Source organism: Ailuropoda melanoleuca, chromosome 3 (genome assembly GCF_002007445.2).
Source record: "Ailuropoda melanoleuca isolate Jingjing chromosome 3, ASM200744v2, whole genome shotgun sequence".
NCBI classification, from domain to species: Eukaryota; Metazoa; Chordata; class Mammalia; order Carnivora; family Ursidae; genus Ailuropoda; species Ailuropoda melanoleuca.
Window position 1 is genome coordinate 21,142,021 of NC_048220.1, and position 14,789 is coordinate 21,156,809.

Below are 14,789 nucleotides of genomic sequence, written 5' to 3' on the forward strand. Positions count from 1 at the left end.
TAAAATTTTAGAATTCCCATACTAGGAAATAAACATCTACGACACAACCCCCACACAAGCCAAAGAAGAGGTTAATGAAAGGATCTGCACTTAAGATGCCAGATAAAAGAGTGAGGCCCAGGTGTGACCATCCAGGTGTGCCTGCCCCAAACGTGCCCCAGCCCAGGGCAGGGAGACGGCGGGCCCCTGGGCCTGAGCTCTCACCTGCAGCTCCAGCCGCAGATTCATGTCTTCAGGTGTCTGCAGGGGGAAAAGAGAGAGAACCATGAGTGCCTCCGGCCTGAGACTGCCCACGCCCAGGGTGTCGCCAGCTACTCACAGAGCGCACGTTCAGCTTCGAGCAGATCTCAGAGATGGTGCTCCAGTACCTGCAGCAGCCCTGAGTCTGGGCTCCAGGGGCTGTTACGGGCATGGATCTGGGGAGGCCGAAGGGAAGGAAGATGAGAAGCTGAAGGCAGAGGGATCTCCACATCTTGAGTTTCTGGGAGCTAATGTGGTCCTCTCTAGCTGTAGGGAATCTGGAGTGGCCCGGCCTGTTTTCTCTTTTATAGACCCACTGGGGGGAATGGGGGGTGGGGCGAGGCGGGAAACAGGGTGGTGGGCGATGTTCAGAGAGGCCCCAGATGGGCTGATACCATTTTCTGATAGGGAACCTCCATGACAAACATATCAACTTATTCATCATTTTCTGGAACTCATGATCAGTAAAACTCAAAAAAACATTCTCAAAGGGTTTCACCTCACCTCACCAAGGAAGATAAGAGCTGCTGCCCACGGGACGGAGTGGGCAACCTGGCTCTGAGCTCACCTGGGCCTGCTTGTGCCCCTCCCCAGCCAGGATCTGGTCCTGCTGTCCCCTGGACAGCTCTGACTCTCTGCCAGCCACTTTTCCTGGCCTCCCCTTCTCTGCCTGTGAGGCAGCCAAGATTCTGCCTGGCAACATCATCTCCATGGCTAACTACCTGCATGAGGGCTCAACCACTTAGAAGAGCAGTTCATGAGACCCCGCAACACTGTGTTACTAGCATCTAAGTCACCCCACAGTTGGGGCAGCTTCATTGAGAATGGGGAGTGTGGGACTGAGGGTTCTGTACGTCTGTCCCTCACCTGGCTCCTGGCTTTACCAACATAATAGGAATGCATGTCCCAAATCTTTGTGTTTCACGTGGGCAACAAGAGAGTGTTAGGCACTGAATGCACATACATTTTTAAATAACAAGAATGACATGGCTACCCATTTACCAGGTATCAGAGCTGAGGCTAGGAGACTTGAGATTGACAGAACGTCTGCACCCCCACACCCAGCTGTGCTTGGGAGCGCTTCCTCTGTAACATGTCTGGCTCTGTACCATCCTTCAGACGGCTTACCTTTCCCTTCCTCAGTCTTCCCCGATTGTCCAGGCAGAGGGAGGCCGCCCCATTTCCAGGCTTTCTCCTCGTCAGGCTTATCATTCTAAACTGTGGTTTTCCATCTGTCATCTCTGTGAGACTGGACTTGGGGAGGAGGTCCACTTGGCACAGATGGGCCCCCAGGAGGCCACATCCACGGCACGGGATAGAAAGCTGACGGTCCACAGGGTGAGGCTATGCGGGCCCTGGGTGAGGAGTGCAGAGCTGGGTGGGACAGGAGGCCAGACCTCCCTTTTCCTGGAGCTCTCTCTCCTCAGGTGAGCATGTGAAACGTGATGGCACTGCTTGGCTAGCTGGGAGCCCGGAGCTGCCTTGTGTAGTGGCAAAACCACGCAGTATGGTCACGGCTACCAGCGGAAGCATGACTGAAGTCATGGGCAGACAGAATCTGACACAGGATGCCATAGAGAGGGTGTCAGGGGAGTTTGCCATGATGACTGAGGTCTGGGTCCCTGCTGGCAGTGGGCAGCCCAGAAAATTCCACCAGGCGTGTGAGGGTGAGAGGGGTGAGTAATAAGAAGGAGCAGATATGGATGGGCCCCCGTTGGATGGGCCCCAAGGGCCACAATCTTGAACACTGTGCCCCATTCTGAGTGAATCCAGACTACAGGTCTACAGGGACCCATCAGATGGGGCCCAGAGACCCACTCTGAAAGCCAGACGGTCCCTTTTCTGCACACTCCAGTCAGCAATCCTGGACTAGCTCTCCCACCCCAGCTCTAGCAGGGCCTCCCTTATGCCACCCGGGGCTGGGCACCCCCAGCTCATTTCCCTTTCTGATTGCAATCAGCCCAGCCTACAGAGGAGACTTTCCCTAGGCTGGGCTGACGTAAATGCCAGGGGTAGAATCATTTTTTTACCAGAGGCCAGGTTTCTCCCAAGGGCTTGGGCATGACTATGGCCTGCAGGAGAAGGAGGGGGTTCCTGTGATTTGACTGGAATCAGCTCCTTTAGAGCCAAGGCAAACCTCAAAAGAGATTCCCAAAGGAGGCCCAGGCTCCCAGTTGCTGGGAGAGGTTGAAGAAGTGCTGGGGAGGACACCCGGTTGTCTCCTCTAGCTGAGCAGCCCCTCTGAAGCACGTTTCCTTCGTGGAATGTAGCTCTGTTCCTTGCACAGGAATAAGCACTGGCTTGCACTCAAAGGGCCTCTCCAGGGGGACTGGGCCACTACCTCCTGCCTGCCTTGCTCTGGCGTCCTGCTCCTTTCTCTGCCCACAATGGCCTCATGCCCCTGCCTCAGGGGTCCTCCACTTTGGACCAGAAAAGCTTTGGATTCTCCCAACCTCCTTGCCTTTTAAGCCCAGGCTGCTAGCCCCTTCAGGCCATCCCCAGGCAGTCAGCTCACAGACCCCCAACCAGGACACCCTCCATGCCTCTGACCCCACCTCCCTAAACCTTCTGGACCTGACTTTGCCTCCTAATTCACAGGGGTCACAGAAACCATTTTCTTCTCCTACCACCAAACAAGCGGACATAATCCATTACACCCTCCCTGCTGGATGGACTGTGCCCACCAGATGGCCTTTCCCTGAGCCCTCTGCTCAGGCGAGCATGTGACACCCAATGCTCAGAGTCCTCCCTGTGTGCTCTCCCCTCGGGCATCCACTGCGCTGGCCCACTGCCCAGCTGTCCAGCCCATTCTCAGCTCACCTCCAGCAGAGAGATCTCCGAGCTTCCCTGTCTGGAAAGATCCTTCTCTGACTCCTTGACTCCTCTGTCTGCCCCCATCTCTCCCTTTCCCTTCAGAATAAAACTTCAAAGCATCTACTACCCTCTGTCCCACCTTCACTCATTCCTCAGCCCACCGCCACCAGCTTCTAACCTCACTGCACCCTAAAACTGCTCCCCCAGAGATACCAGTGTCCTCTGGTCAAAAATTCCAGTGGCTACATCTTATCCTCATCATACTGTCCCCTTCCTGCCAACCTGCATCACCCCTTAATCGATTACTTTCTGGTGCTCAGCCTCTGGGGTCACACAGACCTGCTTGCATTCAATCCTGGCAACGTCACTTCCTAGCTTTGGGGAACTCAGCTTCCCTGAGCCTCAGTTTCTTTAGCTGTGAAATGGTGGTAATAACAGTACCTGCCCCATAGGCTCACTGTGAGGATTAAATGAGTCAACCAGGGAAAAGAACTGAGTGTCCAGCATTTGCGAAGTGCTGCTCACCAGGCGTTAGCTGTTTGAGTCTTTCCATGCAGTTCTCTGCCTCTGCACCAGAATCCACTCAGTCTAGCCTCCCCACCATCGATGGTCCAGAGAACTCCCCCGCCCCCTCACTGGCCACCCTGCTGTCCTGACTCTTCCTCGCCATTCTCCCCACAGGTGCTAGACTGGGCTTCCTGGAACCCACACTTTCCCAGGCTACACACCTCCCTGGTTAAACACCCCACAATGCTTCCAACGCTCCTAACATGAGACCTAAAACCTCCTTCTCCTTTGATAGCCTTTGTAGGTACTTTTAAAACAAGAGACAGGGGCGCCTGGGTAGTGCAGTCGTTGAGCGTCTGCCTTCGGCTCAGGGCGTGATCCCGGCGTTCCGGGATAGAGTCCCACATCAGGCTTCTCCGCTGGGAGCCTGCTTCTTCCTCTCCAACTCCCCTCCTATGTTCCCTCTCTCGCTGGCTGTCTCTCTGTCACATAAATAATAAATAAAATCTTTTAAAAAAATTAAAAAAAAATAAAACAAGAGACAAATACTATAAATGTCAAGATTTCCAATAGCAATATTCGGGTTTTCTTTGCTATACTGCAATACAAGTCAGGGCTTCAAAAGGTGAATTTGCAGGAATGTTCAGCCTCCCTAGCTCCAAAACTGACTGAACTTTAAAATGCCCTCAAAAAGTCCTTTGAATTAAAAAAAAAAATGAAGTTTTTCTCTTTAAGAAATCACGTTTTTGTGCTCCTGTCCCTAAAGCTTTTATACAAAAGGTAACACCAACCCATCCTTGAGTGGTCAACCCCCTTTGTCTCTGGGGAAAGGACCCCCAGCCTTACCCAAGCTGAGTACTTCATATATATTTTCAGCTTTTAAGCTCAAAGTCTAACTGGGCAGACAAGAACAAATCATGGTAATACAAAGAGCAAATGCTATATGAGGCCTATACAAATTATGTTGGGAGAGCAGATGATAATATCTCGCATTTATTAAGCTCTTATGAGTTGAGACTTTATTTTATTTATTTGTCAGAGAAAGAGAGAGAGAGCACACACGAGCAGGGAGAGTGTAAGGCAGAGGGAGAAGCAGGCTCCCCACTGAGCAAGGAGCCTGATGCAGGACTCGATCCCAGGACCCTGGGATCATGACCTGAATCAAAGGCAGACCCTTCACCAACTGAGCCACCCAGGCGCCCCCAAGTTGACTACTTTAAATCAGAACTTCTGCAGTGTCATGTGAATCACCTGAGGGTCTTGTCAAAATGCAATTTTTGATTCAGAAAGTCTGGGGTGAGGCCGGAGCGTCTGCACTTCCAACAAGCTCCCCACTGAAGCAGCAGTTCTGAGGACCAAGATGAGAGAAGCAAGGCTGGCTATCAGCCTCTCCCCACAAGACTGAGTTTCTGAAGGAGAGGGACCAAGTCTCTCCCGGGGTTTACACACAGCAACTGCTAGTAAAAGTTTGTTGAATGAATGATGCCTAGTGAATACCTAGCCGTAAGGTTCCCTGTGTGTTGCCTATGAGACACTCCACGTGCTCTGTGAGGATGCTCTGGGCCCAGATCCCGGGACATTTCCTGGCCTGTGGCTGAGCAGGGAGCCATGCATATTGGCTACAGGCATCATTCTCACAGAAGTGCCTTGGGCCACAGCTTCCTCACCTGCCTCCTCGGCAGCCACATCCTGGTCCTTGTCTTTACCAGATCTGTTCCCTGCTCAGAGGCCTGAAACCCCCCCGTTTCCCTGCCTCAGCATAACCTCCCATCCTTCATCTCCCCACACTGATTGTATCACATCTCACCCTGACCCCTGGCTCTTCCATCCTGCCTCTCCTGTTCCACCGCCCCAGTCCCAGTTATCTCAAAGACCTCTTCCTCACGCCCTGCCACATTCACCCCTTTGCCAAAACCCCGTCCTGGGCCTGCGTCAGAGCCTGACACGCCTCGTGGGACAGTGGTCCCCCTCTACCTTCAGGGGCTGCCTCTGGGCCCCCTACCCTCCTGGTTTTCCTGCTTTCCTGGTTCTCTATGGCCTCCTCTATGGTCTGTCCCTGCCCTCGTCCCCACTCTGCAAAGGCTTCCTACTGGGCCTGTGCCTGCCAAATCCATACTCCCACAGACTGGGATCCAGACCCTTGCAACACAGCTCTCTCGGCTGTTCACCGGCCCCCATCGCTAGAGACTGAGGGCTGAAGCCAAGAGTTGCCCCCCCTTCACTTGCCTCACCCCTCACAGCTTCCAGTCCACCTCCTAAACCTTCCCCGGCCAGCCCCCTCCTCCTGTTTCCCAGTGACAATTTCCTCAAAAGCCCCTGAACCCAACTCTTCCGTGCTACCAAAGTGACTACCCAGGGCTTGCAGCCAGGCCTCCACTAGAGGTTAAGATCCCATAACACAGGGCAGAGTCAGGCTGTCAGACCAATGATAAAAGAATGGGCATCAGGTGGCCTGGGCTCCATCTGCCCCCTCCCCCCCAGCCCCAAGGAACAGAAAGTGCTGAGGACAAGCAGCCCAAACGCCATGAGGCAAACCACCGGGGGCTTTAACACCAGGAACTCAGCATCGGGGTGGGGGGTCGTCAAGAGATGTGCTTCTCAGTAGATGAGCCCACATGTGAACAGTTAGCTGTGTGACAGGCTTCCAGACAAACTGTTGTCTGTTCCAGTGGGCCTTCACTTGGACACCCACATAGGACCAGGCAGTGCCAGGCGGGGTGGGCAGCAGAGGGTCAGAGCTGCCCAGGGGATGGCAGGACCAGGTCCCACAGGGCAGGAGGCTTGAGGCAGCTCAGGGTCAGGCAGCCCCTCACCTGTCAGAGCCATTCTATTACCTCTTCCCATTCTGTCCAGCGGCTAGCACATCTCTTTTCCTTGGCAAGAGGAGATAACCACTGAGTAATTTTTTTTTTCCAAGTTTCACTGATCTCCAGCACTAGAAAGTGATGAATAAGTCTGTGGTTTGCTATGGAGGTTCCATGTCAGATAAAGATTCTTCCGACGTCCGCCCCTCTCATCAAGGTGTAGGCACGCGGCCTCAGTGTATAAAAGAAGGGAGACTGTGTCGGGTGCTTTAGAAGGCCACAAGGGACCAGGACAAGACAGAATACGCCCTGCCAGCCTGAACATGAACAGCCTCCCCATCCTGCACGTTCTCCTGCTCCTGCTTGGACTCCGAGCCCCAATGGCACAGGGGCGCTCCTTGTCCACATACCAGCCTAAGCAATACTTCGAGATGATCAGTGAAATTATGGACATCTTAAACAATTCACCCTCGCCTTCAGAAGTGAGTAACTGGGATAAGGCTGGCGGAGGGCAGGGAGGGGCTGCTAGGTGTCTCAGGCCAACAGGACTCACAGCTCTCTCCCTCTGCCCCTACAGGAAACCTTGGACCCAAATGAGACAAGCACCCTGCTGGTAAGCACTCAGCCCACATTCAGGCACACCTGAATCACCTGGGTGGCCGTAGGCATGTCAGCCCACCTTGCCTAGCTTCCATGCTTCATCTGCGAACAGGGTTAACAGTGTATATCTCAGTAGGGTCTCTGTGAGAGTTATGTGGCACCAGTGAACAGAGTCACCAGACCAGTGTCAGGTGCTAACAAGTGTTCCATACATTTCCCCAGCTGGGTCTATAACAGGAAAATCCTTCTTTTTTTTTTTTTTTTTTTAATTAAAAATGAAAAGGCAGCTCTAGGTGAACCATTCCAAAGGCCTTAAGCTCTTCATTTTTCAGTGGGGAAGCCTAAAATTTCCCCCATGAACTTGCTTCCTTCCTTTTCCTTAAGACACTGAATCTTGCTTCTCATGCTGACTGGCCCTGGGCATTATCGTTTACTTATTTTTCCTAGTTTCAGTTGGCTTCCACGGTTATCTCACTTTTGTTTGCACGGCAATCCTTGGGTTCAACAAGAGGTTGAATCCCTCCTGAGTTTATTGGCCATGTATATCCCCCTCTTTTAAACATGCATAGTTCACAGGCTGCATCCATGTCCTGCTGGGGGTGGGGTCTCTGCAATTTTCTTCCTGATTTTTAGGAGCCCTTCATTCAGTCAAAGCATTAATCCTGTTATCTGGCCTCTTAGCTGCAAATATTCCCCTTGGCCAGTCCTCCACCTTCTGTAGATCTTGTTTTGGGCAATGTTTTTCCCCCCAAGTGCAGAAAGATCCCCCCAGGCCCTGTGTGCAGCTTACCTGGAGCCAGGGGCTTGGGGCTGAGGGAAGTAGGCCTTGCTTGGGGTACACACTCACCTCGAGACCTGTGTACTTAGGGGCATCTCAGGGACCCACATGGGGCAAGAAGGGGAATAGGAGGGGGTTGTCCAAAGATGTCCCTGAAAACAAACTTGGAAAACTGGGGATGACTTCAGCCATGGGAAGGCTAAACCCCAACCATCTCCCCTTATGTGTATTCTTGGTCCCCTTAGAACACTACCCTTCTGAGGCCAAACCTGGAAGCATTCTTGAATGCTACCAAAAATTTCTACAACAGTGAATCGCTAATCTGGAAAAATCTTAAGGTGGGTAAAGCTGTTGAGGGTTTTGGGGATCCCTGCTTTGGCCCTGATCAGCCTCTGGGAAGGGCAGGCAGGGCCTGTTCCTTTTCTGGGCAAGTCTCTGACTGTCTGCTTTGGTCTCTTCCCACAGGAATTCCTGCCACTCCTGCCCACTCCCACACCCAGGGTAAGCTGACCCCCAAGATGCCCCTGCAGGTGGTACTCTCAGCCCTGACCCCTAGCGTGTTATCTATCTTCCAACCTAATGCCACCATCCTGGTTTCTTCACAGGGACAACCAATCTCTATTGAGAATAACTTGGGTGATTTTCAAAAGAAGCTGAAAAAGTATCTGGAAGCCCTTGACAACTTTCTGAATTTCAAGAACAAGCAATGAGTCCTAGGATTCTCAGTCTGATGCCCCCTCCGTCTCTGGGCTTTCTCACCTTGGGGCCTCAGACGTCAGACATAGAAGGACACCTGAAGACTCCGGGGTGTCTCTCACACAGTTCAGGACTGGAGGGATTTCATTTCTCTCATCGAGTCAGATGAATTGTTCATTATCTAATTTCTGAAATGTGCTGCCCTCATTTGGCCTTTTGTGATGATGTTCTCATTTTTATCCTATTGAAGTTATTTATTTATGTAAGTTTTTATTTATTACCTTATGCAATGTGAAGTGTATTTATTTTAGTAAAGGAGCCTATGTCCTGCTCCTTCTAAATAAGACTCAAGAAGGGGACTTGGGGCTTTTTCATTTGTACCTCAGGTTTTAAACTGATTTCTACACATCTGAGAAAATAAACCACACTCTCTGAACAACTGCTTTGTTGCCAATGTCTCAGTTTGACTCAGGTCTTAGTAAACCTCTCTTCCCTGATGATTGAGCAGCCCTCCACCCCTCACCCCCAGCGAGTCTCCCTGCCACCGGATGGGCCCCAGAACCCACACCCTGGCAATCTGTGGTCTACTGGGGAGCCAGGTTGAGTTTTAGAAAATGCAAATCTGACCAGGTTGGTCTGATACTTAATTTCCCAGTCCTCAGGGGCTTCCAGACCTTGTCCTTATCCTTAGGATAGCAAGAAAGGCCTGCCTCCACCTGTTGTTCCTATTTCCTTATGCCTGCAAGTACCAACCTCCTTGATGTGCCAGCCAACAGAAGCACTGTGGCTTCCTGGATGAACCACACACCTTTCTTCATACTTCTAAACTTCTACCCACATGACACCTCAGCCTCAAATGCCCTGATCCTCACTCTGCGTGGTGAGTTCCTACTTCAGAGACCAACTCAAAGGCTGCCTATCTCTGCTGTCCACACTATTCCAGGACAGAGCTCTCATCTGAAATAGGTAGGTAGACAGGGACCCACTAGCAGGACAGCCATGTAGCCCAGGGCAGCACAGACTGATGTGCACGGTGGAGGCTGGGAGATCACCGAGTGTGGCCTCATTGTACACCTGACTCTTGACATTCCAGGGAGCCTTTGGCCCTGAATGCCTCCCTCTCTGGCTTCCCAGCATCCTGCATCTCCTCCAGGAGGTTGTGGGGGAGAAAGGGGTGAGCGAGGCTTCCTCTGTCACCATGCTAAGGAGCAATGTCATCCCCTTTGACTCCTCACAGGTCCCATAAAGGCTTTGGATGCCAACACCAGATGCTGGGGGCCCAGCCCTCTTCTTCTCTGTTTCCCTCCTTGATCCACCCCTCCCCTTACCTGATGGGTAAGGAACAGCCCAGGTGCTTGAATGAGACAGCACGAGGTGAAAGAGTGAGCTGCTACTACCTCAGAAATATATTCCTCCTCCTAATAAAATTCTGTGTTCCCACAAAAATATCATTCATCCCCCTTCTCTCCAGCCTGGCCCATAGACGTTAACGTGGGTGCTCAGGCAAGATTCTGTGTTGCACTCTGCTGTGGAAGGAGCTGGAGAAGCTACTGCAGTTTCTGATGGAGCCACTAGAGGGAGCTCGGCCACTGGGTGAGAGTGCTCCAGCATCCTGGAGGAGGATCTGAGAGCGTGCACTGAGAGTCCAGATTCCCAGCTGCCCTTTCTGCTTCTCTGGCTCCCCTGCCCCACTCGCTCTCCCACCCCCACCTGGTTGCTGGTCCTAATTTGTGAGGCATTTGTGACCCACTCTCATGTGCCCAGGATGAGTCCCTGCTTGTCACCTCCTCTTCACTCCCTGGAGAGTGGGTCAGCAGCTTTCCACCTTTGCTAGCCCTGCTACCCTCTGTCCTGGTGGAGAGGAGACAGACCCTGTGGCCTGTCCTGCCATGCTTCTCCCACACCTCATCCTCGGCAGGCTGGAGCCAATGGTGGATGGAACCAGCTCATACTGGCTCACAGAGCCAATTGTTCAATCAATCTTTTAAAAAGTTGCCAGCCAGTTATCAAACCATCTGTAGCTTGCAATTGGGCACAGTGACAGTATTTACACTATGGACATTGCCAAATGCTACAAAGTGGACTCCTTCCACTGGGAATCTGTTAACTTCTACCAGCTGCTGGAGCTCCTCTCACCTGAGGTATGGGGAGGTAGCTGGCAGACTGCCATTTTGTTCTTACTTGGCTGTCCCCATTCAGGGCCCCTTCTGGAAGCTCCTTTTGTCCTGTAGCCACACTATTTCCATTCCAGGCTGGATGGCATGATATTCCTTCAGTGTCTCGGAATTCATCCATTCAGCAAACTCTGGCTGGGCACCTGGATGCTTGGGGCTATGGTGGTGAACTAGCCAGATGGAGCGGGTCCGGGGAGGTTGCTCCGGGTCCGGGGAGGTTGCTCTACATTGAGTGGTCTGGGAAGGCCTTCCTGAGCAAGTCACACATGGGTTGCAACCTGAACGAAGAGAAAGTGCCCACTGTGTGACTGTATGGGAGAAAAGAGCTCTGGACAGAGAGAACAGTGGAAAAATCCAGAGACTGAAATGGGCTGAAAGCATTCACAGAACAGAAGGAAAACTGTGATAGGAATGAATGCTGGTGGGAAGCCCACAACCCTCTTTCAGCCTCTCACCTTTCCCTCCTCAGGCCCAGGCCCTGTGTTAGTGACTAATGACTACCGAAGGCGGGAGTGGTCAGGTCAGGACAGACCTGGTGCAGGAAGATCTGAGGGGGTGTGTTTGGCAGGGGCGGGGGGGGGAGGGGAGGTCAGCAAAGACAGGCCCAGAAAGCAGGGGGGAGACAAGTGGTGATGACATGCTCGAGAGGAGGTGGGCCTTTTCAGATACTCTGGGGTCTTCCCTTCTTACAGAACAGTCCACCTTGATCCAGGCTGGACTGGGATGATCATGGGCCTGACCTGCGGAGGCTCACCCTTGATCCCAAACTTCAGATCTTGCCTGGGGCCAGCAAAGCCCTGGGCTGGGGCCTGGAACCAAGTGGTGGTCAGTTCCCAGTCAGGCTGGGGCCCTTCTATACCATGCTCAGCCACCTGCAGGGAGAGGTGATGATTCCCTGGCCTAATGGGAGGTCCTGGGGTGCTCACATCTCCCCTGTAGGTCTGTCAGTTTCACGTCTTCTCCCTGAGCCTACCTGGACCGGACCGGCCTTAGTGCCAGGTCTGTAAGTCCATTGGCCACTAGTGGGCAGCAAAGCCCCATCATAAGTCCCAGGACGGTCTTCTGAAAGTCAAAGTTCCCACCTTTACAAATTCAAGTGCCTTTTCAGCAGCAAAGTGGATGACCTCAGCCAGGAATTTTATTTTTTAATTTAAGAAATATTACAGCTTTTCATCAGGAGGGCAATATAAGAGAGCATATATGCTCTTTACTGAAAAACTTGGAAATACAGAAAAATCAAGCAGAGAGAAATCGCTAGAAGGCAAGCCTGTAAGGAGAGGCTCCCTCAGAGAGGCATCAACACCTCATTCTATAGTGAGCATAGATGGGCTCTGCTCTTCCCACCCTGTCCTGGAAACTGCATGTGACTCAGTTCAGTAAATACCTGGAAGACTTTCCACAGCTTCCTAGGCTGGGGCCAGGGGTTGGGAGATGCTGAGCCAGGCCCTGGGGACCACTTGGCCACGTCCCAGCACAGTGTCATGGGAGTTATTATAGACACAGTGATGGATGAACAGGTATGGGTCTTGTTAGAGGGGCTTCCCACAGACGGTGATCACAGGGAGCTTGAGAAAGGACTAGGGGGTTCATCTTGCAGAGAGATGTAGGGAAAAGGATGGTAGGCAGATGACACTGGGAGCAAGGGAATGAAGATCTAAGACTACAGGGTAAGCTGGGAGCACAGGGAGCAGCCAGGCCACTTTTAGGGCCAGAGTGTGCGTGCCAAGTGGCTCGGTGGAACCAGGCCCTCCAGAGCTCCCTTGGTCACTGCCTCTGCCCCTGGAGCCCAGTCATCCTGGGCCTCAGCCACCTCTGGGTCTCAGCCTGCCCCCCCACCCCCGCCCCATTTATTCCTCTCTGATCCCAGGACAGCCCCGCCTGGCCTGGCCTCTGTGGAGACAGCAAGACCGAACAACTGTGCCCTGAGAAGGGGTGTGTGTATGGAGGGAGAGGGATAGGATGGTGCCACATCAGACGTCATGTTTAATGTCCACAGGAAGGAGCCAGAACAGAGGGAGAGAGATGCTGAATGAAGGAGGAGCAGGCCAAGCAGAGCAGGATCCTTGGGCCCAAGGTGGGCGGGAGGGAAAGGGAGAGGCAGAGGCTGTGTGCGCCAGAGTGGAGGGTTGAGTGAGTTCCCTCTGGGGGACAGGGCCTCAATTTTTCCCTTGAAAACCTCAGGTCAGGCTTAGGGAGGGGGAGATGGATCAGGCAAAATTGCTGCTGCCCTCCTGGACCGAGAAGAGTCTCAGGGAGTCCCCTCAATGACCCCAAGAAGTCTACGACTAACCCCATTTTACATATGAAGAAACTGAGGCACGGAGAAATTAAGGGAGTCTGACTGCAGAGCCTGTGAATCCTTAAGCCGCAGTGCTTTGGCCAATGCCCACTGAGGCACAGGAGCCTTTGGAGCCTGGTCCCCTGGCTGGACCCAGTCCTCTAGAGGTACCTCCTAGCTCTACAGCCTCATGGTTCCAGCTCCAGGGGCAAGCAGCACGACCACAGAGCCCCAGCTCCATCTCCCACTCACCCTGCCACCAAACCTTGATCACCCAAATCCTCTACACGCCCACTGCCCCTCTTCCTACCCAGTGCTGCCCACATACACACGCACTGGGGCTTAGATCCAGAGCTTCGCCCTCCATGCTCCCATCCATGTTTCCCCATCCCCACACCTCATGGATTTTCTGAGAAAGAGACCACTGGTTCACAGAATCTCCCACTTCCCACCCAGCTCCTCAAAGACCCCAAGCTCAGCTTGCACCACAGCTTAGGCTCATTCTGTGATGCCCTCCTTCTTCCCTCCAGAAGCCCTCCCTGTTCCCCAGGCTCACAGAATCCTAGTCTGAAGCCTTGTTAGTGCTTCCTCAGACAGGTGCTCCCAATCCCAGCTGTCCCAGGGACTTCCTTCAGTGGGAACCGTGCAAGTGTCCTGACCGAGCCCTGCCCTAGAGGGTATATGGGCTGTGCTGAGACCGACCAGGTGCAGCCAGGGACAGCAGGCTGTGTGGATGAAGACGTGCACCTCTGCAGTGGCCATGTCAGGGAGGCACGGGGAGGGTGGTCTCTGGAATGGGAGAGGAAAGAAAGCGGCCAGCTGTAGCTGGGTACGGGAGGACAGTCATAGCACAGAGCCATAAGAGCACGGGAGTGGGGAGTGGGATGGTGGGGTGCTCCCTCCCCGCCTCCTTCCACTGTTTCTGTCCTGATCCTTGTGGGCCTACAGGGACCCTTCTGAATATGGTAGTAAGGATGATAATAACAACAACAACAACAACCAGCCATTGCTCCCCCTCAGAGGGGCTGTGAGCCTTGAATCAGACAGGGTCATGAAACACCAGGGATAAACCCACCTACACCAGTGGGTACCCAATAAATATGACTCTGTTCTCCTCTGGCTGGGGGCCAGACTCAATGACTGCTTGTTCCTACAAGACAAGGCCCTGGGCCACGGGCAGCCTGGGACCACCTCCTCCTTGCCAGAATTGGGGGCAGGACTACGGATGTTCTCAGTTAGCTCTTTCCCTGTGACTGACTTTCCAGTTAGTTGACCTCATATATCCAGGCTGCCCAGCAAGACTTGCCTCCTGGGGCTAGGAGGAGAGAGGTATTTGGGCACTGGGGAAGGAGTCTGTACAGGGAAAGACCCCTTCAGGGAAGCCTACCTCCAAGCTTTGAGAGGGCTATGGAGGCTGGTCCACATCCCAGCAATCACTCTCCTCTCTTAAGGCCAAGGAGATGGAGGCCAGGGGCGGGGAGGCACCCACCCCGCCAAAACAGAAAACATCCCTCCATGCAGCCCATGGCTCTCCAACAACTGCAAAGTAGGCCTCCAACCTCTTGAGGGGATGAGCCAACTGGGGCTCAGACACGGAAGTCACAGCCTGCGGTCATGCAGCAAGAAGGGCCAAGCTGGGAGGTGAGCTTCCAGCTCTGCGTTCATTATAAAAGGAGCTGCTGCATCCCAGCAGGCGACACAGGTAACTTAGCACAACCCAAACTAGGGGGTGGCCTGAGGAGTGAGAAATCATTGTTGGGGGAGAGAGAGTTTTGAGTCTGTGGCCACAAGGCTGGGAGGAGAAATTCCCAAGGACCTCCTTCAGCCATCCCAGAGACACTTCGTGGGCCACCCTCCTCCACAACTCCTCCATTCACTGTCACCTTTATCACTACTCC

The 14,789-nt window shown here is 53.2% G+C and overlaps 1 protein-coding gene across 1 annotated transcript; it reads left to right on the forward strand.

Moving 5' to 3' along the window:
- The first annotated feature begins 6,641 nt into the window (after positions 1 to 6,641).
- LOC100473242 (interleukin-3) lies at positions 6,642 to 8,523 on the forward strand. The gene is made up of 5 exons (XM_011224064.3): positions 6,642 to 6,847; positions 6,943 to 6,978; positions 7,989 to 8,081; positions 8,209 to 8,244; positions 8,349 to 8,523. The coding sequence occupies exons 1-5, from the start codon at positions 6,689 to 6,691 to the stop codon at positions 8,451 to 8,453; spliced, it is 429 nt and encodes a 142-aa protein (XP_011222366.1). The 5' UTR covers positions 6,642 to 6,688; the 3' UTR covers positions 8,454 to 8,523.
- Positions 8,524 to 14,789: the final 6,266 nt, after the last annotated feature.